Raw genomic sequence first — 27,400 nt, 5'->3', positions numbered from 1 at the left:
CTATAGGTGAGAGCTTCCTTTCTAAACTAAATTGCTAAGTAGCATTGCTGTAGTATTTATAATTACAGTTTTTATCTACTTTTCTAAATGTATTTTCATTCTAAGAAGTGTATCAAATATAGTAATCCATGAACTGCAACAGTTACCTAGCAAGGAGATAGAAATTAGTCTTCAAAAAGTCATCTGAGGACAAGTTATTCCTTGTTTGACAAATATCAGGCTTTTTACTCACACATATTTTGAGCAAGCACATATTGTACCTAGAATAGATTTTAAGGACAAATTTCCCGGCAGTTTTCCAGTTGTCTTTCTCCCTTTTAACAGATGTGCTCTTTGTTGCTTAGTCCTTGGGAGCCTGACTCCCTTCCACTACTGCACATGCTGAAGGCCTTTTTGGATAAAAATCTATTCTGTTTTCTTCCATCAACTTCTGTAGCAGCAGCTCCTACCCCAGCTGCTGTAGTTTGGAGGAACTGCAACTTTTTCTGGGAGGGCATTAAGGTACCTGATCCACTGAAGTTTTTTAGTGCCTAAGTTTTAAGGATGAAGGAACCTGGAGGACTCAAATTCCTTGCTGTCATATATGCTCTTCATTCATGCTGTGTTAGGTTACAAGGCAAAAAAAGTATTTGTTTACAGAATATAAAAAAAAATCACAGTTTCTAATGACAAGGTAGTACTGACCTTTCTTGAATTAAAGTGCAACTTGTTCAAATGTTTGGATGTGTTATGAGAGTAACCTGTATATCCCACCCCATCCTGTCCCATAAATGGTTATATTTTTTCCCCTGAAAACATGACAGACATCTTACATGAATAAATCTATTTTATTTAAATAAAATTACAGGTGTATTTTGTCTAGTAAAAACTACCATAGTTTTTCAAAGGCACCAATATTTAAAAAATAATTTAAATTTTCTTGAAAGCAGCTTTCTTTTTCTGAGTGGTGTTTGTAAACTTGTCGGACTTCCCTCCCCTCATCCAACTCAGGCAATACCTGTCGCTTGTGAAATGATGAAGGCTGTATCTTTTTCATTGTAGTAGGTGCCCTACTGTTCCTGGGCATCTCTTTTGAACACAGGAGAATGGGACAGACGTTCCAAGTAGCAAAACCCCACTCTGAAATAAGGTGTTTCTTTCCTTTGTGGCACCATAAATTTGTCAGGCACAAACCCCCACCACAACACTCACTTTGCTTGTACTGTAAGAATTAAAAATTAAATTCAGAAGACTACTGTTTCTTTGAGGCTTTGAGAAGGCTGATAATGTAATGGCACATTTTCTAATGAGAGGAGAGAGCCTTTTTCACACAGCCTGCTCTCCAGTTCTGTGTCACAGACTACATCAGCCTCCAGTTTGGGCTTCTTTCTAGAGGTGTTTTTGCTAAGCTGGGTGAAATAAAACCAGCAGATGTGTTGGGCTTATTCTGTAATCATTTACAGGAGATTCACAGCAGGGACACAGAGGGAGGTGCAGGTGATACCTCTCAGCAGGCCAAATCCTGCTCAGTTTTTCTCCAAAGACCCAGCTCTATAGCCACTGCTGAATACAGGTAAGGATGGAGTCAGAGTCCCCAGGCTCCTCCAGGGGAGGAACGGTGTCAGGCAGACTTTCTCTGGCCAAGGAGTTCAAATACTATCACTTTTTCCTTCTGTAAAAGCAGGGAACTTCTTTCAAAATGAGATTTGGCTAAACACCTTCCATGTGCACAGCTCACCCATTCATCAGCTGATTTTGGTTTATTACAACAGACTCTTGTAATAATCCCCAAATTCTCTTGGATGCACAACCATCATCTTCTCTGCCCAGCACTACAGAAGCTTTGTGGCTCAAGCATTCTAACAGGCAAAAAGATCTGCCCTTTAAAAAAATCCCCACAATTTAGAGACAGCAGTGATGCAGCGCAGTGGGGGTAAGATCATAACAGGGATACGTTTGGCAAATGTATCCCTGCTGCAATTAACTGGCAAGATCCTCAGGGAAGCCATGGATCTTCCTGCTACAGAAAATCTGATTTTAATGGAACCACAGTAAGCAAACTCGAGTCTTAGATTTGCAGAGTGGAGTAAATAGAGTTATTTCATTCTGTAGAAAGACCACTGTAAAGCTGAGACAGAGAGCTACAGACAAACCATACCAATACCAGAATGTCCAAAAACAGGCTTTGCTAAAGCTTGCCAAAATCTCCAAGAGCCTTCAGAGAAAGGCATTGAAAAAGGGCTGCTAAGAAAAGCAGTGATCTTTGGCTAGCAATGTGCAATTTCCTCTTTGACATTTCTAAATGTAGAAATGTACGTGAGCCAACTGCTCTTGCTTTCCAAAGAAGATTCATCTGGATAATCTGACACCTGGTCACAGGTGTTACTTCACAATACTTGGCAAACATCTAAAATAATTTTAAAAATTAACAACTGAAGTCTTCTAAGAAGACATACAAAAGCTCAGACAGTTTATTGTGCTTTCCATCCTGCTTAAGTTATCCCTTTAGTTTAGAGATACAGCACCTTAACATTTGCACAGCATTAAATGTATTTATCAAGAAAAGCAGTGAAGAAATTTGCATTGTTCCTGCCTGTGAGAAGCAAAGTACTTTCTGATGATCTCCTTCAGAATAAACAACACCACTGATTTTGGACAGGCACTGACAAAACTGACAGACTAAAATACAGCATTAACAGCTAATAAAAGTGCTCCTTGAAAAAAGGGGAGATAAAAGGTAGATCTTAAAAGTGAAGTAAATATTTATATTGCATTGAAGGTAAAGTAGTTTTAGAAAAAGCCTGAAAAGATTTTTTTGCATCTTGGGATCCGTTTGAGGTACTAACTATTTTATTAGCTAGCTTTTTTAATCAATCAGTTTGCTGCCATTGGCCATGAACACTGTGCTTTCCACTAGACCAGTTTTCACGGAGAAAATAAATGCAATTAAAAGTGGTGTTATTTTTTAATTCCCTCACTGGTGTTGGTAGCTAGGTATGGAGCTACTGAGAAGGCAACATCTGCCCTCCCACAGCTCACTGTGCAGCACTGTCAGGCTGCCTGGTGACTGAGGGGGTGACACGGGGAAAGGGATGCAAAACGCTCTCATCCTGCCCACAGAGCAGAATTACCCACTCCTGACTCAGGTGGTGGGTCATGTGTCTGCTCTGAGTCCTGCAGAAAACCACCAAATTCCATCAAAGGAAAGAAAATAACACTGGGAAACAAGCTGGTTTTGCAGTTAGGTGCTGCTTGACTGGACACCCCTCAGCCTTTCTGGAAAAGAAATTGTTCCAGGCACCAAGGGAAGGCAGAGCCACTTCCAGAGCCTTGCAAAGTCAAAGGATAGCAAAGAGACAGGACTGTCTAGGCACAAGCATGAACAACATGAAACACTGGTTTTTGATCACATTACACATCTTTGGTCCTCCTGGCAGGCTTGGTGGTGTCTCTGGCAGGGGTGAGCACACTACAAACTCTTCAGTGAGCTCTCAATGTGTTCACATTGAGAAGTTTTTTCTGTTTAAGTTAAAGCCACACAAGCAGAAACAAAGACAGCTGCAAGACTGTGGTTTCTTTATCTTGTTCTGCTGTTTTCCAGGTCTGCACGGTTGTTTATCCACAGGTACTTGCAGGGCAACCAACATGCATACCTAGACACCCTAATTATGAAAACTTTATGTCCAGCAGTGGCTGAAAAGCATTTTGCTTAGCTTTTAATGAGGTAAACATACAGATTTCATTGTGCCACCTCATCCACACCAAGTCTGTCTCATACTAGTCTGATTTTCTGTGAAGCATGTGAGAAGCAAGGTATTGGTGCAACCAGCATAAATCCGTATCAAGCTTACCCTTCACAAAAAAAAAAGATATGTATATAACTGTGTATTAGATGTTGACATCATAGGGGATTGATATTTGAAAAGCAAGTTGTAGTAAAGAATTAATAAGATGGCAAAAAAATGTGTAGAAATGAGGTATCAATTAGCCTAATGGTTGGAGTGGGTGAACTGGTCAAGCTATACTCATGCTAAATTTCTTCTTCTGACTCGTGATCTCGTTCAGATGTTTTCAGTAAACCCATTTCCATGGATTGGGACTGCTTAACCTTCGAACGGACTGCCCTGGAAACAACAACAGAAAAGTTGTCAGTACTAACTCAAAGGCTCATCTGACCATTTTTCACGTGGTAAAATCCTGTTAAATTCTTCATCACCGGTATCACTTCATCACTCGGTATTTCATCACTGGGTTAGGATGACTCATTCCATCATTCTGTGGTTAGGAAGTGCTGCCTTTACTGATACATCCTGTACAACAAGGATGTTGTCTTGGACAAGTAAGCACTAGTTCCTATGAACATATCACAGAGCACTTTAAACAAACCTCAGTGAACCCTCCAGAAGGTTCAGTGTTGTGCAGGCGCTGTGTTCACTTGGGAAGGGACCATAAAGCTGTGGGAAAGAGAGAGTCTGGCCAAACTACCCTCAGAGGGGAGCTCTGCCAGTGAACCATCATCAGCCTCCTCTGGTGCTGCAGCAGCCGCTGATCCCAGCATCAGAAGGGTCTTGAGATTGCTGCCACAATCAAGAGCTGCCCTCCTTTATACCCCAAACCAGTCACCCAGCCTGGAGTGCTGGTGCCTTTCAGACTGAGATACAAAAAGAACTGGCACCTCAGTGCAAATCAAGACTGGAAGAACTATGTATTTAATGTGATTAAATAGGGCTCTTAGGATGGTGGGGATAAATCAAGGGGTGAGAAGCAGGTTTAGGACGCTGCAGGAAAAGGTTTGTGTAAGGTCCTGTGGACAGAAGGTGATCACACTCTGTGATCTGATGGCAGAGGCATTTTTACAGCCAAATTAACACTGCAGTTGGAATTTTGTCAGAATTAGCACTGGGCAGAGAGGAAAAGGGCTACCTTTAGACATTAGGGGGTGAAAATTACTAGTGAAAAAGAAATCAGGTTTCATCAGAGGAAATTTCTAGCAAGGAATTCTGTGTAATAATCTTCAAAGTCATGAAGCCTGCTCACTAAGCCACTTAAAATTAGCAGAGATGAGCAGTAGGAGACAAGGTTCTGCAGGTGAAAAGAAAAAGAACCTCCTACTTCTGACTTTATATGCATTTACAAATGTGGAATACTACTAGAGCTTCTTTTATGTGAGAAGTATTATGCTATCAGAGCTGTATTTATGGGTGTGTTTTTTTCCCTTTCTACTGAAGCAATGTCATGTGCTTTTCATTGATTACTAATAACCATTTTTATTGTACCTTCCAAGACAATTAATCACTTCATAGAAACCTTTTCATTTGTCAGTGAAACTTTTCTAAAATAAAGCTCCTACTAGACTAAATAGACAAGTTACCAAAGTTTTAGTGTTTCAAGTAACTTACCAGCTGACAATTGTGTAATTCACTGCAAGTATTAGAAAAGCAAAGGCATAATGCCAGCAATAGCACATGGTCAGGAACATCATGTTAGTGTGATCCATCTGATTCCACTCTGGGCTCCCATTTGGAGGATAAAGCACAAAGCCAATCTGTAGTAAAATAAAAGAGATTTAGTACATGTCATTTGATGAGCATCCTATGCCATATCATGTTTTATGCTACCCATCACAAGGCAAATATTTAATTTTCTTACGGTGTTGTTTATTTCTGTGTTTGCTGTTGGAAACAATATTGTAGTCAATCTCAGGTGTGATGGATCACTTTAAACACTTCTGTGCAGAAATGCCTTTGAAGATAAAGTGCCAGTCCCAGAGAATCACTGCTCTTGCCTAGAAAATTAAGGAGCCTGCCCAACAGCCCTGCCCTGCAACAATCAGAATTATGCACTGTAAGGAGAGGGCTGGTGCTCAGCCCTGTGTGCTCAGAACTGAAATCACCTCATGGATCAGAAAACCTGCCTGGCCATTTGCACTGCCTCCCTTCTTCCCAGCATGACTGGGAAGATGAATAATCAATGAACAAATAAAGGGGAGCCACAAGCCTATTTCTTCTGGGCCATCCAAGAGAAAGGTCAGAAATGGCAGAAAAATGAAGCTTCCTCATGCAAGACTGTAAGTTCATGTGAAATACATAGCTGGTTTTTATTCAAAGCTGGGAAAGATCATATTTGTGCATAAGATGGGAAAATGGTTAGTCCTGTGGGTTTGCATGACAAACACCAGCCCTCTCTACTGCTTAGAACTCTTCAGAGTCATCACTCAGCAATTTAGCTGAGAATTTAGAAACTGGGAAGAGGAGAGGAAGAAGGAGGGGAGTGCATTTTGCATTTCCATGCTGAGAATTCAATGAATGAGGGTGTTGATGATGCAGAAAGAAAGTCCCTCTACATTTCACAAATTTCCTGTGCTGCAGCCAGTGTGTGGTTTTCAGTCACACAGATGGTTGAATTCTGATGTGGGTGTGAAAAAAACCACACTTAAATTTCTTCTATTTTTAGTACTTCAATTTTTACTTTGAAACAAAACCCACATTGTCTCTAGAGCTAAAGAAATAATCTGTTCTAAAATTAGACTAGGCAGAAAACAATGAATAAATGGTTGCATCTATTCCTCCTATGTAAATCTTCTTAAATCACCAGCTGAAAGTTTGCTAACAAGAAAATAAACCAGCAAGTGCTTCAGCACCACATTCTTGAGTTCACTTATAGAAAAATACAGACAGTTCTGAGGTCTGTCTTCATGCCAGAGCAAGCATTTAAATATTTGAATTGGTGCTGGGTGTCCAGTTCTCCTAAGAAACAGCAAACATTTCTATTCATCGTGTCTGGCCAACATAGAAAAAAGGGAAGCCAGTCTAGACATGCCGGAAAGAAAAATCATTGGAGTGACCTCAATTCTCCACTATAAGATGAAACACATCAGCATCAGTGCTCCTACTTCTGTTAAAAACTCCCAGCAACTCCTTAAATCTCTCTCTCTCTTGTTCTGACAGCAAAGAGTGGCCGTCAAATATCTGTTATTGGATAGACTCACAAGTAAGTGAGGGCATGGAAGCTACATTTTGAAGAGTCCTTTCAGAAGCCACATCCCTGAAATATCAAAGTGTTGGCTGTTCTTTTTTCTGCTCAGCTCCCAGAGCGCTAGAGAAGCAGGAGGCTTTACATCACCCAGTCTCCTAATGAGACTCTGTAACTTAAGTACCTTTTGAATCTGGCCATGCCAATGAGGCCTTTGCCTCACCTGTCCACTACTACACTGGGCATTACTCACTGCTCCAGCAGCTGACAGTGCAGACTCTCTTTGTAAAGAACATATATTTCCATGCTCTAAAATCACTGCCATTTGGCTGGCAAATTTGGAACAAGATGTTACAGGGACCAGAGAGTTCTGTGACATGAAGAGTTCAAGAAAAACACTTTAGCTTCTTTATTGATTCAAATAAAAGGCACTTGAAGTAAAACAGCTGCTGCTTCTTCTGTAAAATGGATATGAGAAATACTTCTGTCTCTTAAAAGGAATATTTTTTCTGTATCTCTTTAAAGGAACTTATTTTCTGTACGTCTTTTGAGGTCTGTGTTTAAAAGTTATGTATACATAACCTGTGAAAAATCTGGAAAGGGTTAAATGACTAACTTTGGTGAGGAAGAAATTACAAAGGCAGAAAAGTGACCTACCTGCCAGAACCAGCTGCCTTGTAATATGCAGAGGCTAGTACGGAGCATCTCTAGCACAATACTGCCACGGAAAAACACTTCCAAAAAAATGCAGGCAGCAGCCCCAAAGATAGCAAATAGCAGTAACTGATGAACATGAACATCCAGCATGGCTCTCCCATGAAGATGGTAGCAGAAAAGAAAACCTGGAATAAATTGTGATCATTTTTAGATCATTTCTTCCCTTGCAATTTCCCTGCATCTGATTTTAGAAAACGGTGAAATGTTTCTGGCATTTCTCTTTATGCCAGTGTCACCTTCACTCACGCTGGCTTTAGCTAACTAGCTGTGTACCATGTCAGTACCTACATCAAACACATGCCTGAGCTACTGAGCACTTACCCAAAACAGGCTCTTGATGCTATTTTCATAACATTTCTGTTGCTGTTTGAGCCAGGTGGGAAAGCTAAGATACACCTCTACAATGCTGGATGATGACCTGGGCAGTGTAAGGAGAGCCAAGACTGATCTTCTTGTGATCTCCTTGAAGAGTTTCAGGGAGTGAAACACCCAGCACCCAGAAATCATTCTGTAAGGCTGATTTGAGATTCCCAATGATCAATACCCATGCACAGGATTCATGCACATCCCTTCAGGGAGAGGTAAACTGACCTTCAATAAAGACTGCTAAGGAAAGCATCATCCTGTCCATGGCTGCTGGCAGCGCATTGGTCCCGTGTGCCACGATGTCCACCAGCCCTGAAATGCCATAGAAGAGGTACATGGTGGCATGCTGCCAGTTCATCAAGTGATCCCAGTGCTTCTTCTCATAGTTGTACAGCTTCAGATGAGGTCCATCAGGAACAAACTGCTCAGCCACCATCCCTGCACATAGAACAAGAAGAAAAAACATTTGTTCTGGTACTTAAGGTACAAACTGATGGCAAATCTTTACACGAACCATAGAGGCAGCAATATATCACTGTGCAGCATAATGCCAGTGAGTTTGAGGTTTTAACATCACATAACCCGGAGAGTGGAGAGCCAGAGGAAATCAGGCTTCAGCTCTACTCCTGGTGGAACTATTTACATCTTGCAGTTTCCAGCAGTGAAAATGAAAACAGTTATTCTGTGCTGCTTTTTCTTCTTTTAAACAATTGCTATTGTAGTAGTCCTCTGACTAAATTTTTCAGCTGCCTTCTCCAATGGTTCAAACATGAGCACAACACACTCTAAAGTCTCCAAAAGAAAGATTTACCATTTCAGTGCCCTGCTGCATGCAGGATGATGGAGTTCAGACTCATAATTTGAAGGGGATTTTTCCTCTAAAGCCATAAAAGGAAACCCCTCCACCGTGCAGAGTTATTAAAAGTCCTGGGGGAATGTATATGGGGTTAGTATTTGAATCACTGCTCCACTCTCTCCCTTACCTTGGCCCCTCGGTGTCTTGCTAACTAGCTGAGGTACTCCAGCAAAGAAAAAATGCTTTTAAAAGCTTTATATGATCCATGATGTTTGGGGAGGGTTTAAAAGTTGTTCTGCTTTTAAAACATTAAAGCTGATTATATTGTTTATAAAGCATAGGCCAGCATCCTGCTGTATAAGTAGATATGCTGTAGAACAAATGCACCTTTATTTTCAGTTTTCCTAACATGGAAACAGCAGGTTTTACTCCTGATGCCTTTACTGTCTGTCTTAGCCAAGTGTTTTTCCCATACTTTTGATTGGAATTCGAATTTCCACATGTTAAAATAATAGTTTGTGGTTTCAAAGTGAAAATAAAAACAGCAGATTAATGTTTAAGCTGACAAACTACCTCTAGACACAGACTGGGAGATTTGTAGGAAAGATGTCCACAGTCACACCTCAAAATGAATGCTATTATTTAGATTTTTATCATTTTTTAATGATAAAACTGTAGACACAACATCCCTTCATCACTCATGTATCTTAACACAGAGGAAGGAAAAGCAAGAGCAAGACTTTGTCACAGCCTGTACCTTGATTAGAAATGAGGCAACTCTGGGCATCTAAAGAAGAGCAGATAAATACAATGTAGAAGTGCAAAAATGCTTAAAATTTAGATATTTTTTCAACTTGAGCCACAGGTGCTGAGCTCCTCAGATCCCCTGCTGTTTAGTTTAACTACATTCTAAAGCTAAATCACTGCCATACAGTCTGCCAGAATGTAAACAAGACCTAAACACTTCCAGTCAGCTACACAGCTCTCAAAACCGTCCCAGTGGGTTTGTACCCAGGCCTGGACACAGCAGAAGGACAAACAGCTTCCCCACACCCCATCACAACAGTCCTGCAGCAATAAGATCTAGAGTTCAGTCTTTCTGTATGAATATTTTCACTTTTGACAGATTAATCAAAAAATCATCTGCATCATTTGCATATTTTATCAATAAATCAATGGAGGCTTCCAGCATCTGAGGTGGTTGAATTCAAAATAGAAAAGCAAAATCTTCACAGTCTGGTGCTCCCAGCATGCACATGAGAGCCCCTTGCCTAAATATCTTACCTCCCTCCCTGAACAGTGAACAGTACATGAGCACTGAGATGTGCTCAGGAGTGGTCAAGTGGTCAAGAGTGGTCAGGAGACCTCACAGAAGCTCCAGAAGAGCGCTATGGATGGAAAACATGCTATGGCCACAGCTGTGTAATTAACAGCAGGATTCTCACCACTTCTCAATGGTTAAAGGGAAAAAGAGCAGAACACAAGGAGATCCATTTGATCAGAAAACAAAATTCAAAGCAAGAAGTGTTAGAAGTACAGCCTGCCCTTAGTCCATCTCACTTACCAATGAGGGCAAAGACAGCTTTGATGATGCCCTCAACAAACTCCAGGCGCTGGAATCCTGCCCTGGAACCAAGGTAGCAAGCGTTCTTGTTTTTTCGACACGCGTACTTCAGTGGGTACTTCACTGACCACCATAAGCCAAAAAGAAGGAAAAAGCTTCCAGGGAGGGCATGCCCTTTGAAATTGCCCATGGTTTCCTGCTAGGCAATACCTGGAGGAGAAGAAAACAGAGATGGATTATTAGAACAGTGGGAGAATTCTGTGGGTTGTAATTTTAAAGTATCTCCTTGGATAGATCAAATGGGTGTCACTGAACTGGGTGCTCACAGTTAATTTAAAAATAAATTTGGGTACTTATCTTCCCAGCCAGTCTCCCCAGTTTCACAGCTTTGCAGAAGCAGAAGCAGAGACCCAACTGCAGAGCAGCTGACCTGAAATGCAGAGCTGGCAGTCAGCAGGGTAGGAGAAGGAGAAGCCATAGCACACTATGTCTTGCTGTAGAAGTTGTGACAGCAAAAGAGAGAACTTGCTATGTTATAATACAATACAATACCTGACTGAATGAAAAATGAATTGCATACCCATAAAATGGGTAAATATTCACTAGTAAAGTGTATTTTTTATTTCAGTCCAGATGTCTTGTTATGATTTACAAACATCAAGTAATTCTCATTATTTGATTGGTGAATTATGCACCCACAACTAGATATTTATTATCAAGTACATCAAATGCACTGTGTGACAAGGTTATTAGTTGGTCAGGATTATTCAGTCATTTAAAAGCAGTGCCATTCATAATCCTAGTAGTTCTGGTTATTATCCCAATATTTAGGATAGCTGTCTTCGAGCCAGTGGCTTCTTCATTAAAATGACAGTTCTAACATTAAATTGCATTTTTTCTTTAAGGTATTATAAATTGAGTTGTGGTGCCTCATGCCCCAAAGGCATACTGAGTCTCTGCACAGGCAGCAATCAAGAATAACCACTTTAGAAGGATTGGCAGTCTGTACTTTCTGTTGTTATTGTTGCTGACTTAAAAGTTCAATTGCCACACTGCACTGGAGCCATCTGGCTATGAATGGAACATGGAAGCTCTGGTATATTTTTTTTTTCCATGGGTATTTCCTATGGTCAGCTCTGCATAAGAAGTTTTAAGCTGCGGCTTCTGGGCTGTGGAGTACTTGCAGCTGGTTCACATAAGGCTGTCTAGTCACGTAGCATGAGCCCTCTCCTATTTCTGGAGGCTAAACTCCACTGAAAGCATAATATTTTTATTTTTTTAAATTTTTTTTTAAGAACAGAAACTTTTCCACATGCACAGGTCCTGGAGTTCTCCTATGACTATCCCAGCTGCACGAGGAGAGGTGATCTCTATAGCCACAAAGGAGAAGAAAAGAAAATACGGCTGTTCATGCATAGCACGAGTCTGGCCTGATTTAAACAGGATGCTGAAGAGGGTCCTGCAAGCCCTGCCTGTCCCCTCCTCTTCCAGAGATGAGCTGTCCCACTGTAAGGGCTGCTGAGTGGGAGAGGTTGGCTTTAAAAGCTTTCCCTGGACAATACCCTGCTTACCTAGTTCCTAGGGAAGCACTGGGGCAGTGCAAGAGCTGATAAATGTGATGCTGGTTACCCAAGCAAGCCCATTTGTGGATGTGTCCCCGCAGGTGTTGCAGTTGTCTGCACATGGCAGCTGGGAAGGAGAGCGTGTGGAGATGGCACACTCAGGGAAGCAGCACCTGCCAGTCATGGGGCAGCCAAAGGGGGCATGAGGGACATGTTTATGAACTAAACATAAAGGACTCCCACTTGGGATTTCTGCTGTGTGGGGAGGGCCTCTTGTAGCTGAGGGTCCAAGAGCTGGGAGAGCCTTTCTCTGCCTCCTCTGCCTCCTCCATCACCCTTAAAGTTGCGCTGGGTTGATGTCTGTATGTTTTATTTGCAGGGGAAAGCAGTGCTCACTCTGCAGCAGCCACAGCACAGTGGGGCTCTCACTGGTGAGGTTTGGGGAGCTCAGCCCCATAGGTGGGACCCAGCCCCTGCTCTCTCAGCCAAGAGGTTCTTCCTTCATCTGGGGACACCTTTAGTTCAAAGAGGCTGACCTGCCTGCACACGCCTGCCAGTACTCCCTGCACCACTGTTTGCCTCAATAAAGAGCAGTATTAACAGCTTTAGACAGTCCTCTAAACTTTGCTTTAACCTTTAGAATACTTCTTTTGCTTTTCAAACCTTAATTTCTGAGTTTTGAAACATGCTGGCCTGAAGGCCTTGCTGTCTTTTCAGACACGTTGGACTTTTCCCTTCTTTGACTGAAAGGAAGAGGGGAGGAGAGAGGAGTGGCTTTTCCTCACCATGTCTGATCTCACTGAACACTGCTCATTGGAAAGACTTTATTCATTATTCATTATTATTCACCACAGGTACAAAGCAGTTCAAAAGGAACAATTTACCCTGTACTGCACATCAAGGCAAAACAATGGATAAGAAAGGTAAATGAAACCTCTGAATAATTTTCCCTTAGGAGAGTGCAGCTGCAGTAGGAGTGAAATGAAGAATTATGTTGATGTCATTTGTAGTACACGGGATACAAAACTTCAAAAGTCTTTCTTAATCTGTAAATTCACACCTGGGTTACCAAGATCTTCAAACACTGGAGAATTTTTCTGCACTAAATCTGGGCAAGCTATCAAGAAACTTTCTTTTAAACTATTTTTTGCCTTTCAAAACAAGCAAAAAGAAGAAAAGACTGATACAGCAGCTGATGTTTCACGTCCATTATAAACAAAATAGAACCAGGAAAATTACTTTTTTGATAAAAGAAATATAATCACATATTATTAGCTTTAGAGAGTGTAAACTTCAGATTGAGTTCATCCAAAGGTGTGAGGGATTATTTGTAGGATTTCCCTAGAAAAACACACATCTGTTCTGCCAGTCAGCTGTTGTGGCAGACCTTTGGAATTCTGCATCTCAACACAGCTGTTTTCAGAAAGGAATTATACAACTTATCCTTTAAAGTTTTAGTAAATTTGAAAACATTGTGACAGAGCCTGCCTTAAATGGATTAAGCTTCCTAGTTCACGAGTTCTCTTTTTTCAGGCCTGGGAGCTCCTTTTGGTGAGTGTAGAAGTCACCTGCAACACCCACAGTTTTGATGTGACTGAGAAGTTTTGTCTGCAAATTAACTGGGGGATATTGCACAATTTGGGGGCTTAGTATGAAACTGAGGATATGGTGAGGCTAAACAGAGACTCCTCAGTAAGAAAGTCATGGCTGGAGTCAGTAGATGGATCTGGGTGGTGGAAGGAAGGGCTGTAATGGGAGGTGAAAGGAGAGAACGATATGCCATGCTGCTGCCTTTCCATGTGGCACTTTAGCATTCCCCTGTGCAGCCTGGGACAAAACATCTCCTGCCAGTTCTTCTGCACACCTTGAGAGCCGGACAGTTTTGGTACAGCAGGTGCTATTTATTAGATAAAGATGGCATCAGCATGTTATGACAGTACTTGATAAATTTAGGGCTTATTTTTGCAGAGCCTTATAAGTCTATATCTGCAACATTGGACTGATGTTGCAGGATGTGCAAATCCAAGACCCACTTTTTTACCCCCAGTAATTTCAGGAACAAAGGTGTTGGCAGAGCCACAGCCACATTCTCAGCAGCAAACATTCCCTGCTGCCCACAACCCTCCCTAGGGTTCATCATCTTAGATTGAAAGTCAGGAGGAATTTCTTCACTGAAAAAATTGTCAAGCCACTGTCCAGGGAAGTGGTGGGATCATCATTCCTGGAGGTGTTTAAAAGATATGGAGATGTGTCTCCTGGGACATTGTTCAACGAGGGACTTGGCAGTGCTATGATAACAGCTGGACTCAATAATCTGAGAGGTATTTTCCTACTTAAACAATTCTCTGATTCTATGGTCTGCCAGAGTTGTGAGCAGAGTTTACAGATGGGGGCCATGAGGCCTGGCCCCAAAGCCACCCAATCCCACCAAGTGCCACATGTGTTCCTTTAGTTGGTGACCTGTTTCACATCTTCAATTCTGTCTGAATCCTTTTCCTAACCCTGCCAGGCAAAGCCAGTGGTTCTGATGCCTGCAAAGGACACACAGGCAGCTGGCATCACAGAATCACTGGGTTGGAAGAGACCTCCGAGATCACTGAGTCCAACCCAGCCCTAACACCTCAACTAAACCATGGCACCGAGTGCCACATCCAGTCTTTTTTTAAACACATCCAGGTGTCGCCCTGAAAACTAAAGACTGATAATGTTTTCATAGTTTCAGTTACTTTCCCATGAAAGTTCTATAAACATAAGTTGTTTATCACATTCCTTCTAAGAAACGTCTTTTGATGGACGTTTCTCATGACCAGTGTGCTTGGGCAGGTGGTAACTTAATTATCCAATCCCTGGTCATTGTTGAGAATCTATAAATACTGGAGTCAGAGAATAAAGTTTCTTCTTTCCTGTTCTAACACTGAGAGGCATTCATGTGAATCATTTCATGTCCTTTAGTGACATCCAGGGATGGTGACTCCACCACCTCCCCATTCCATTATTTTATCACCCCTTCTGTAAAAAACTTTTTCCTAATATCCAACCCATATTTCCCTTGGTGCAGATTGAGACTGTGTCCTTTCCTTCTGTCAGTTGCTGCCTGGAGAAAGAGACCGACCCCCACCTGACCACAGCCACCTCTCAGGGAGTTGTAGAGAGTGATAAGGTCACCTCTGAGTCTCCTTTTCTCCAGGCTAGATAACCCCAGCTCCCTCAGTTGCTCCTCACAGGGTTTGTGTTCCCAGCCCCTCATCAGCCTCGTTGCCTCCTCTGGATGTGCTCAAGAGTCCCAACATCCTTCCCAAACTGAGGTGCCAGAACTGGACACAGCACTCCAGGTGTGGCCTTGCCAGTGCTGAGCACAGGGGAAGAATGAGCTCCCTGCTCCTGCTGGCCACACCATTCCTGATCCAGGCCAGGGGCCATTGGCCTTCTTGGCCACCAGGGCACAGGGCTGGCTCATGTCCAGCTGCTGTCACCAGCACCCCCAGGTCCCTTTCTGCCTGGGCACTGTCCAGCCACACCATCCCCAGCCTGTAACATTGCAGGGGTTATTGTGGCCAAAACACAGGACTCAGGACTTGGACTTGTTAAACTTCATCCCATTGGATTCTGCCCATCCATCCAACTGTTCCAGGTCTCTCTGAAGAGCCCTTCTCCCTTCCAACAGATCAACACACACTCCCAGCTTAGTGTCATACACAAATTTACCAATGAAAGACTTAATACCCTCATCCACGTCACCAATAAAAATATTGAACAGAACTGGCCCCAGCACAGCCCCCTGAGGGACACCACTGGTGCCTGGCCCCCAGCTGGATGTAGCACTGCTCATCACCCCTCTCTGGGCCCAGCCTCCAGCCAGTTCCTCACCCAGCACAGAGAGCTCCTGTCCAAGCCAAGGGCTGCCAGCTGTTCCAGGAGTGTGCTGTGGGAGACAGTGTCAAAGCCTTGCTGAAGTCCAGGTACACAACATCCACAGCCTTTCCTGCACCCACCAGGTGAGTCACCTGGTGATAAAAGGAGATCAGGTTGGTCAGGCAGGACTGCCCCTCCTAAACCCATTCTGGCTGGGTCTGATACCCTGGCCATCCTCTAAGTGCTGTGGCACTCAGTACAAACTGCTCCATTACCTTACCAGGTACTGGGGTCAGGCTCACTGGTCTCTAATTACCAGGATCCTCCTTCCCACCCTTTTTGTGATGGGCTGTCCAGCTTCCAGTCATCTGGAACCTCACCAGTGAGCCAGGACTGCTGGTAAATGATGGAGAGCAGCTTCATAAGCACATCTGGCAGCTCCCCCATCCCCCTGGGATGAATCCCATCTGGGCCCATAGATTTATGAATGTTCAAGCAGCTCAGCAGTTCTGACTGCCTCCTCCTGGATATCAGGGGACCATTCTGCTCCCTGACACCATTTACCAGCCCAGGAGGACAGCTGTCCTGAGGACAAGCTGTCTTCCCACTAAAGACTGAGGCACAGAAGGCATTAAGCACCTCTGCATTCTCCTCATCTGCAGTTTCTAAGTTCCCTCCCTCATCCAATAAGGAACAAAGGCTGGTCTTACCCTCCTTTTGCCATTAATATATTTGTAAAAACATTTTTTATTATCATTTACAAAAATTGCCTAATTAAGTTCAAACTGAGCTTTGGTTTCTCTAATTTTTTTCCTGCAAGCCCTAGGAACCCCTTAGATACTTCCCGAGAGACCTGACCCTCCTTCCAAAGATGATAATCCTCTTTTTATTCCTAAGTTCCTTTAAAACCTGGTTCCCCATTCAGGCTGGACATTTGCCTCATCAACTCATCTTTCAGTACAGAGGGACAGTCTGTTCCTGTGCCCTCAAGAGCTCTGCTTTGAAGCACGTCCAACTTTCCTGGACTCCTTTGTTTATAAGAGCTGCTTCCCTCTGAATGAGTTTCCTAAATAGGCCAAAGTCTTGCCTCTGGAAGTCCAGTGAGGAAGTTTTGTTGATGCCCCTCCTCATTTCACCAAATATTGAATACTCTATAATTTCATGGTCACTGTGTCCCAGATGCCCTCCAAGCACACATCTCCCACCAGCCCATCTCTGTTTGCAAACAGCAGGTCTAACATAGTCCCTCCCCTGGTGGGCTCACTCTCCAGCTGTGACAAGAAGTTGTCCTCCACACACTCTAAGAACCTCTTGGACTGCCTCTTCTCTGCTGTGTTGAGTTCCCAGCAGATGTCTGGTAGGTTAAAGTCACCTACAAGAACAAGGGTTGGTGATCTGAAACATTCTCCAGCTGCCTGTAGAATAAGCTGTCCATCTCTTCATCCTGGTTGGGTGGTCAATAACAGACTCCCAGTAGGATGTCAGCCTTGTTGGCCTTCCCCTGATTCTTACCCATAGACACCAACTTTATCATCATTAATCTCAATTTCCATGGTGCTGAGAGCCTCCCTAATATAAAGGGCCACCTCTCCACTTCTTCCTGCTCTCCTGTCTCTTCTGAAGAGCTTCTTGTACCCACCCTGTGCAGCTCTCCTCCAGCTGTGTGAGTTGTCCCACCACATGTCCATGATAGTGACTACATCACAGCTCTGCTGTTGCACCATGGCCTGCAGCTCCTCTTGTTTGTTTCCCATGCTGCATGCATTGGTGCACATGCACCTCAGCTGGGCTGCTGATTTCACCCCTAACTCAGGCTTCCCACCCTTGGGCCTGCTCCCAGACAGCCCAGCTGCATCCCCTTCTCCCTTCAAACCTAGTTTAAAGCCCTCTCACTGAGTTCCACCAGTGCATGAGCTAAAATCCTTCTGCTCTTACCAGAGAGATGGAGACAATCTGGTTCCACCAGGCCAGGTGCCATGAAAGGTGCACAATGAACCCAAATTCTGCCAATGTCACCAGCCCTTGAGCCACTCAAGGTTCTCTTGTTCCTTTCATCCTTTGTCCCTGCCACCAAAGGCACTGAGCAGAACACCACCTGTGCTCCTGCCCTATCAAACACTTGACCCAGTGCCCCAAAGTCCCTTTCAAGTGCCCTGATGCTCCTCTTTTCAATCTCAGCACTGCCAGCCTGGAGTATCAGCAGTGGGTAATAAATACCCAGAGAGCTGAACCAGCCCAGGAAGTCTCTCAGTGATATCCCATACCCAGGCCCCAGGGAGGCAGCAGACGTCCCTGTGGGATGGTTCAGACAACACACAGGGCCCTCTGTTCCCTCAGAAGGGAATCACCCACTACCACTGCCCTTCTTTTCCTTCTGATGTCACCTGTCCTACAGATGAAGGGTAATTGGGAGGCTCACTGGGCATGTCATTTTCTTCACCTGGCCACAGTCCTCCCCACAGATGACAGGGTTGGCTTTTCAGCACATGTACATCCTTGCCCATTGCAGATCAAATTTCTGCTGTTACCTGCTGTGTGCACTCCCAGGATTCCTGCAGGATCACTCACTCATATCTCCACCCTGAAGTTTCACCACTCAGGACCCTTCCACCAGCCCCAGCCAGCAGCCATGGAGCCACAGCAGCCAGGGCAACAGTAAATTTCAAGCTGTAGCAAAGCAAATTTCAGAGAGAGGGAACTGCCAACCAGCAGGGCTGCTGCTCTGAAGAGCACAAAGAGACAATGTACACATTCCAGCCCAGATCCAGGCTTTCCACACAAAGTGTCCCTTGAAGCACAGCTCTCAGGAGAGTGTGGGGCACACCAGGACAGGAGGCTGCTGTCAGGGTTCCAGGACAGCCACAGGCTTCAACTGCCTCGGTCAGACTGGCCCAGGACCCCCATCCTGGCACCCCTGCCAGGGGCCTATGGTCTCAGGAGAACTGGAGAAAAAGGTAATTAGGCATAGCTATGGCAATAAACTCAATTGTTGAGGTGGTTTATAAATGTTAAGTACCAGCCAACACTGATTGGAAAAAGCTGATTGGAAAAAGAACAATTTACAGCTACCTGTGAATGTGAGATGCGTTTTTTATAATGTGAGAATTCCAAGCATAGCTTTTCTTGCAATAACCATAGAAAGCACTGCATGATTAAGGCTTTTCCAGCAATTAGAAAGCTGCATGGTATTGCAAAAGTGTTTTACATCCACACTTTGCCAAACCAACATAGGCTGTTCATGGTTGCCAACAGATTCCCCATGCAGCCGTAATGCTTTGTGTACCTGGGTTGTTCATCCCTCTGTTCAGGCTGCACCTTACTCCTGGGGGTCACAAGGGAACATGGGATTCCACTGAAAAAGGAGGTTTCCAAGTGGGCACTCAAGAAAAGGTGTGCATTTTTGTGGCTATCAAGATCTGCCTTTTTAGCCTGAAAATTATCTCACACCATCAGAAGCATGAAAGGCAGGCCAGAAATAGCCTCAGATTGTTGACTTAAATATCTTCTGATGCTTTTGGGAAAGATGTTTTGTAACATTTACCAGTTTGACTTCTGATCTCCACTTTTGTGGGGTCTAAGGCAAAACTTGAAAGTGCTATGGAGAAACCCTGCATACCACCTGGTTACTCAGAAGGTTTCTCAACTGCTTCTGGAAGCACTAGGTTAGTTTTCCTTTTATCCCCTTTCCCTTTAAAGGACAGACAGGGGTTTAGGCAGTGTAACCTACATGGGACAAGGACATGAGCAGCAGCTGAGCCAGAGCCCATCCTGCAGCCAGCAGCTTCCCTTCCCTGCACATTCTCCTGCCACAGCAGTATGCCCTGCAATTTCCTGTGTTTGTCAAGCCCTGGGGGATGCCACAGAGGACTGTCGAGCAGAAATCTGGATTTCTTTTCCAGAAATGACACTACTTATAAAGCCACAAACTCACTCTGCTGCAATGCTTCCATTTCTGCTACATAACCATATGACAACAAAGGTTCAGACCAAAGATTAAACATCACCGATTTTTTCTTCCATATGCTAGATTAGAAAAGAGTGATGTGGAATTTATAGTATTTGATGGGAAATGTTTATTTATCCATAACAGCTGCAGGAATGAATTGTGATATCAGTGAGAATGATGCACCCAGATAAGAGGAGGAAATAACAATTGTAGGCATTTCCTAATCAGTGTACAAGCTGTGATCATACAGCTTTTACAAAAGATGGAAACCAGCAAAGCTGAAATGCATGCAAGACAAAGAAAATCAGAGACAAGTTTAATTCAGTACCAAAGTTTCCTACTTGCAGCTAAAGATCTATTCACAAGGCAAGTGTCTCTTGTCCCACAGGCATTATGCTGTAAACACCACAGACAGCCAGGCTGATCTGAAAAACTCTCTGCTTCAAGTACTTTGTTCACTAAACGCAGCCCTGATTTCATGTCATGACTGAAAGCATTTCAGTGATTCCAGCTCCTGGTTTCCAGATGAGATCACTGCTGTGGTGTTAAGGAAATACTCAGCTGGCACCTATAGCTGCTTTAGAATTAGACTGGAACTAAGTGTTGTGTGTAAGAATGAAAGCAGGACACAAGGCTATTTGAAATGCTAAAAAAAGTGAAGGACAGCCTTGGAATTTTTGGTTTAGGAGTGGGAGATAAGGATTTTCAGGTAAAGAAAAAAAATGAAATGTCATAAACACACATCTCCAAAGTCTGTAGGAGAAGAATTCAAGCCTTGAGAGAATCTTCAAGCCTAGAAGACAGGGATGAAAATCAAAAATCCCAGAGGTAATGGCCAGAAATTTATCTGCTGACCCTAGAAAGGAGGGACTCTGGGACACAATCTCCCACAGTGATGAGTTTGGGCCCACAACTTGTACCACTCTATTCTTTTTTAGTGCCTTACATCTGTGAGACTCTTCCTTCCCAGATACTTGTCAGCCCTCTGAGTGCTCCTCACTGTGTTTGTCATCTCTCATGACCCTCAGTTTTCTGGCTCTCTTTCCCTGTTCTCTGTGCATCTGCTGACTGTTTCTGCTCCCATAGATGAGCAGGCTATCTCCAGGGGTTATCCAGGGACAAGTACTACATAATAATTTTACCATTGGCTCTTGATATCTGAGCAGCTGCTCATCTGAGGATATGAAATTTTTGGTCTTCAGGACTGCCAAGCTGGAGCCTTTTTCAGAGCACCACAAGCTAAAAAAACTTGCACATGCAGAAAGTAAACCTGGTAAGTGCACAGGACACATAAGAGCGATTTTTTCCTATTAAATATTCACTGTTCCTGTATTGGCCATAAACCCTGGTATTTCCTAGCACTGGCTGAAATAAAGGGTAAAATAGCAGGAGTATGTCAGTAAACTGTTTCAGGCACAGCAGTGTTACCTCCTGTGGGACCAGGTTTGACCCCAGCCACCACGGCCACTTCGGTGCCCACAGTGGGGTGTCTCCTGTGGGGTGACCCTCCATTGCCCCCATGCAGGGTAGCACTTTCCTTTTCCACGGAGAGTCACCCCAGACTGCTGCCCTCCTGCTGCAGAGCTCTTCCCAGCCTGGCAGGTTTTGACTGTGTGGCACAGTGCTGCTGGAGAAAGGGAGGAACATGCTGTGACATCCCACTGCTGTGCTGTGGGAGCTCTTCATTAGCATCTGAGACCATCTCTCCTTTCCAGTCCACCCAGAGCTGGGCTTAGCTGGACCTCTCAGTGCTTCCCTATTTCAACCCAAGTTGTGCCGGCTAGTGAAGTCCCTATATGCAGTCACTCTCCTTTTGATGTCAATTCCTTTCATCACAGAATCACAAAACCATGAAATCACAGAATGGTTAGTGCTGGAAGGGACTTGTGCAGGTTACCTAGTCCAACCCCCCTGCTAAAGCAGGTTTATCTAGAACAGGTTTCGCAGGATTGCCTCCAGACAGCTCTTGAATATCTCCAGTGAGGGAGACTCCACAACCTTTCTGGACAGCCTGTTCCAGTGCTCCGTCACCTGCACAGCAAGGAAGTTTTTCATCATGTTCAGGTGGAACTTCCTGTGTTTCAGCTTGTGCCCATTGTCCCTTGTCCTGTCACCAGGCACCACTGAAAGGATTCTGGCACAATCCTCTTGACACCAGCCCTTAAGATCCTGTATGCATTGATGAGATCTTCTCTCAGTTGTCTCTTTGCCAGGCTAAACAGGCCCAGCTCCCTCAGCTGTTCCTCTGAAGAGAGATGCTTCAGTCTCCTCATCTTCCTTGTAGCCCTCTGCTGGACCCTCTTCAGTAATTCCTTGTCTTCCTTGAACTCAGGAGCCCAGAACTGGACACAGCAGCCCAGATGGGGCCTCACCAGGGCAGATCAGTGCAGGAGGGTGAACTATGATTTTTAAAACAGTCCAAGTCACTTCAACAAAAAACCTCTGCAGGACTCTAGGTGTTCCTGGAGTTCCATGGTCCAGCAGAGGTTACACTGCAACTGGGAAGATTGCTCCATAGCTTTGCCACAAAAAGCAGTTCTGGGTGTAATCTCTGGCTCCTCTTTGCCTTTCCAGCTGTATTCACTTAAATGTTCTCTGCTTCCTAGGAGAGAAAAGACTTCCTAGGCTAGGAAAATGTCAATAGAACAAAAGTTTGATGTATCAACTGATGATTTAGAGATCAGAGCCCTGCTCTGAAGAGGAAATGAAATAAAATATGGTTTGCCTTTTTACAGACCTCCTCCTACAGCATCTTGACAGTTCAGTTGGGGTTTCAGTGGAATGAAACATCAAAGCTGACAGAACTACTAGACCATGGAAAATATTTGTAATAAATACTAATGACCACTTGGGCTGTGAAAGATCCTGCTTTTGGCACTTACAAAGCTCTTTACAGACTTTTAAAAGTTACTGCAATTGTTATTTATGTCTCCAAACACTTCTTGAAGACAAGAAGACACAATCCAAAAAAAAGTAGGGAGTCTACTGAGAAAACTTAGTGTTTGAGTGGTCTTCAATGGATATTTTCCACCAGCAAAGAAGCCATATCTGAAAGAGAACACTGTGCGTAGAGGAGGACAGGTCACAGAACCATAGAATCAATTAGCTTGGAAAGCACCTCTCAGATCATCAGTTCCAGCCTTTGATCACCGCCTGTCAGCTACACCACGGGGCACTGACTGCCACAGTCAGTCTGTCCTTAAACACCTCCTGGGACAGTGACTCCACCACGTCCCTGGGCAGCCCAATCTAATCACCCTTTCTGTGAAGAAATTCTTCCTAATGTCCAACTGACACCTCTCCAGGCACAGTGTAAGACTATGCCCTTCATCCTGTCCCTACTTGCTTGGGAGAAGAGGCAGACCCACGCCTGGCTACAACCTCCTTTCAGGCAGCTGTAGAGAGGTGTGAAGGCATGAAGGTGTGAAGTACAGGGCTTTCTGACCTCAATATGAGTTATAATTCTTTGGTTGCAAGAGTTATTCCCTTACAATAACTACTGGTGACTGTGTGGAAAAGGCATTAGAATTTCTCTTCAGCAGGTACAGTACCAGAAATTGCGGTGACTGAAGCCTTTGAATGAGAAGCTGAATTACAAAGAGGATCCTGTTTTAAGGAATCACCAAACACTAACAAAGTATGGGAAGCAGAATTGTCATCTGTGCTGTGTGCATTAGTAAGCTTTCATCCTAAGGACAGTCTCAAGTTGACAAAAATGGGAAGGGAGCTCATATCAACAAATGCGAGGTCATTATTAAGTCTTTGATGGTTTTCATAGGAAGGGATTGTTTTTCTTACTGAAAAACTACACAGAGACTCAGTTTGCTAACGTGATGCTCGTAACAGCTCATACTTGGGCAACAAGCAGGTGACACTTGTAAGAGCTGAACTTCTCCTGTCCCCAGCAAGAGAGAAGGCTGGAAACGTGGGGCACGTGTGTCCAGAATACTGGCTTCTGCTGTGACACTGCTTCATTTTGCTGTCTCATCCCACGGAGAGCCAGCCACTTGTTCATGAATCTCTGCTTTCTGAAGTTATTCCATTAAGTGTTCATAACCTTCTGATAGAATTATAGAATAGTTGGGGTTGGAAGGAACCTTCTACCTCTCCAGGCAACCTGTGCCAGCATCTCACCATTCTCCTCACAAAAAATTTCTTTCTTATATCTAATCTAAATAGACCCTCTTTTAGTTTAAAACAATTACCCCTTGTCCTATCAACAAGCCCTACTAAAAACTCTGTCCCCATCTTCAGCCACCCATCTGTCTGTGCAGTACAGTTAGGTAGTGTGAGTCCTCATTGCAAACAAAGCGATTAAAAATAAATGTTTAAATCTTGCAGATTTGATGACTGTAACCAATTATGTGAGTGCTTGGGGCTTACAGCATTCTGCTGTGATAAGAAAAAAATATTTTAAAATTTTCTTATCAGTAATTTCCACAAAGCTGTGCAACAGAGCAGGTAGGCTTTGCACCTAGAGCTTTGCCTTGGCCAACCTGCCTTTGTACCTTAAAGTTTTCTTTGCAGCCTTGTTTGTCAATCTCAGGCTGCCTGATAATACTGCTTCTGCAAGGGGAGCCAAATGCACTGCCTCTACCAACTATAGCCTGGGGGAAACACACTATCAACAGCAGAAAGCTGTGTGGATCAAAAGCAAAGAGAGAAACACTAATGAATAAATGGGAGTGTCAGCAAGGCAGCCTGTAAGATTCATGCTAGCTGGGAGAAATGGCTGGCTGGCTTTTCCCAGCTAGAAAAGACAAAATGCTTGAGAGGTGTAGCTCCATTTTATAGGACTGCCTTCTACTCATTAAATTGGAATTACTTGTGCTAATGCAACATTAGCAGAAACCTAAGAGTTCTCCATGATAAAAGGCTGCAGCAGCAGCAGCTTTGGTTCCTGCAACCCCTCCAACAACGCAATTCACAGAGGGAGCAGATCCAGCAAGATCCTCTTCCAAAACCACTGGCATTACAGATGCTACACAAGTTGTCTTAGAAATGTCTCAAGTGTAAGGTGATTTGGAGCAAGAGTTTTAGGAGTGTTGCTCAGATAGCATTAAAGTGATATAGCAGGCCCTGATTTAGGCATAAATTAATAAAAGGGACTTAAGTCTCCTTTTTACCTTCTGGAGCAAAAAGCAGCACCAGGACCCAAGGTCTGGCTCATGCTGTATGATGGGATAGAGCTTCCCCTGGATAGAGTCACTCTACTAGAAATTAAGGTATTTCAAAACCTATGTCAAATTATTTGTAATTCCTGGGTTTAGGAGCTTGTCTTGCCTGCAGCTTGGGAGATTCAGTCAAAATTGCTACTACTGCCACCTGCAAGTGGGCATGAGTGTGTTTGGTCACATGTAAGAAGAAGGAGCCAGTTGACAAGAGTTTCAACATTGAGAAGTCTTGGTTCACATACCTCTTCAGACTGGAAACAAGGAGCCCATTTTTGCACTGCTGCACTGGCCATCTGCAGTACTGACTAAAATGATCTTTGCAGGCAGATTTGTATGCAAGAAGAAAGCAAACAGCACTTTGCCTAAACACAGGCAGAATTATTCCAGCCACTCCTCAAGGTTCATTTGAGTTTTCTTCTCCAGCAGTTATTTCTACCCACAACTCTCCACAGCTGAGAGAAATCTGTTTGTTTTGCCCAGCTTCATTTGTAAAGAGAAAAATACAGAAAAAGCCACACAAGCAACCCTGAAAAGCAGCAAAAGACATCTGAGCAAACTTCTGAAAGGTAACTCCAGAGTCAGTGATGAATTTGCATCTAAAATGGATATTGAAAACTTTCCTTTTACAAAGTACTTACAGTGAGTGACTTGCAGTACAACTTGTGCCATAATTTAAAGAGTTCCACAGAAATAGCAATATAAGCTGATGCAAACAAAATTACACATAATGGAGAAATCACAAGTCCTAAGTATGCAAATACATGGTAATCATCAAACACTTGGCTTAAAAAGTAAAAAGCAGAAATATTTTGTTCACAAGTACTTCAGTTCCCAAATTTTCCAGAAAGCCCTTTATCAAAAAGATAATAATGTTTTGATACCACGTCAAGTATTAAGTGTTTTTAGGAGAGTAGAGTATGATTTACTGGTGGAAAATTGAAGCAAAATGGAACATATCCAGGGGCGGAAAGTATTTTTCTGAGGGTCATTCTGTTTTGAAATAAAATAAAGAGGCTAAGATAATTTTAGGGTTTCTCTCATATAGTAAGAAGTCATGAAGTACATTTAAATTCTTTTAATTCTGCCTGGAAATTCAAATTTGGATGTACTTCTCCATTTGACACATCCAAGAGGGAGGGAGAGGAAAAAATCACGTAGTAAACTTAGAACTAAGACGAACACCTAATCTCCCCTTTGTTCAGCGATCCAGAAGCTCGGCTGCAAAGCCTCTCGCACATGGGGCAGAATGCTCCGCATGCCTGCAAGGGCCACGCTCGCATCTCAACACCACCAACCTTCCCCAAAGCGATTGCTGATTTAAAAGTCCCGTCCGCGCTTTTCACCTCAGAAGTGCCCCCCGTGGACCGAGTGGAGGCAAACATGGAGCAGCTCTCCTTTCCCCCGGCAATATCCGAGCCTCCCCCGCCCTGCCCCGCCGCCCGTCCTGCCTTCACCCCGGCCCTTCCCGCACCGGGGATCGGGGCTGCCCTTACCTGTGCAGCGCCCTCCTCGCAGCCCCTTCTTCTCTTCCTTCCCCTCCTCCGGGGGTGTCGCTGCCGGCCCGGGCAGCGCCGGGGGCAGGAGCCTCCCTCCAGCCGCGGCTCCCGGGGGATGCGCCGCGGCCGCTCCAGATGTTGGCGGCGCGGCCGCCCAGATGTTCCCCTGGCGGCCCCGCGGGGGGCGGGCGTTCTCCTCCCCGCCTGGCCGGGAAGGAGCCAGAGCAGAGCCAAAGGAAAGGGGCTCGGGGAAAGCCAGGCTTCCGCGGGATCCGGCGCTGCCCGCCCCCTCTCCTGCCCCGCTTTCCAGGAAAAGCGGCCGGGAGCGGGCAGGGCTGGCGCGGGGCTGGCGGCCGGGGACAGCGGATCCCAGTAGCCCCGGCAGGCAAGGAAAAATAGAAAAAGTAGAGAGGCTTTCAGACACACAAACCTTCCTTTGATCACTGCATATAACAAGGGCCTTTTTTTATTTACACACACGCCGACTGCCGTGGTTTTCTCCACGAAAATGAGCACCCGTGGCGGTCATTCCTGTAATTTAGCAGGAATTTATGGTACAGCCCTGAATCCAAAAGAAGAATGACTAAAAATAAAATTCAAAGAATGAAACCACGGCTTTATTTGCAGATGTCATCCTGTAGTAAACAGTGTGACATATACAGAATCACTCCGTGTAAGGAAGGGCATTTTACACTGCACCACCTCTGTTACAACAGCCAGCAGAGAACACCAATGAAAGCCTCAAATCTTTCATTGTGGAAAAATCCTCCTTGGAGGTATTTGCCAGGAAGTTGTGATAATCGGGTTTTGAAGCTCCGTTTAAACTATGCCAGAAGACTCCCTTGACCCTTTTCCACCCCTGTCAGCATCAAGACCTTGTGTTGCCAGATTCCCCTGTAGCTGTAGGAATAACCAAGCTGAGGTGCAACTCCCCTCATCAGCAAGTCACAACTTGGACTGAATTCTGAGACACTCA

General features: G+C 44.2%; 1 protein-coding gene across 2 annotated transcripts in view; it reads right to left on the bottom strand.

Moving 5' to 3' along the window:
- Positions 1–817: 817 nt before the first annotated feature.
- TMEM45A (transmembrane protein 45A) overlaps positions 818–27,400 on the bottom strand; it is a 30,447-nt gene continuing 3,864 nt past the window's right edge. Inside the window, exons 1-6 of one of the 2 annotated variants that reach the window (XM_058829216.1) lie at positions 26,422–26,635; positions 10,395–10,604; positions 8,260–8,472; positions 7,609–7,793; positions 5,379–5,524; positions 818–4,103 (exon numbers count right to left, since the gene is read on the bottom strand). In XM_058829216.1, coding sequence (XP_058685199.1) covers positions 4,010–4,103; positions 5,379–5,524; positions 7,609–7,793; positions 8,260–8,472; positions 10,395–10,584 — 828 coding nt within the window. In that variant the 5' untranslated portion in view covers positions 10,585–10,604; positions 26,422–26,635 and the 3' untranslated portion in view covers positions 818–4,009. Of the gene's footprint in view, positions 4,104–5,378; positions 5,525–7,608; positions 7,794–8,259; positions 8,473–10,394; positions 10,605–26,421; positions 26,636–27,400 lie in introns of those variants that run through there. The other variant, XM_058829218.1, reaches the window with a different exon arrangement.

This window comes from Poecile atricapillus, chromosome 1 (genome assembly GCF_030490865.1).
Source record: "Poecile atricapillus isolate bPoeAtr1 chromosome 1, bPoeAtr1.hap1, whole genome shotgun sequence".
NCBI lineage: Eukaryota > Metazoa > Chordata > Aves > Passeriformes > Paridae > Poecile > Poecile atricapillus.
The sequence above is the reverse complement of the archived record's forward strand: the minus strand, read 5'-3'. Positions and strand labels throughout refer to the sequence as shown.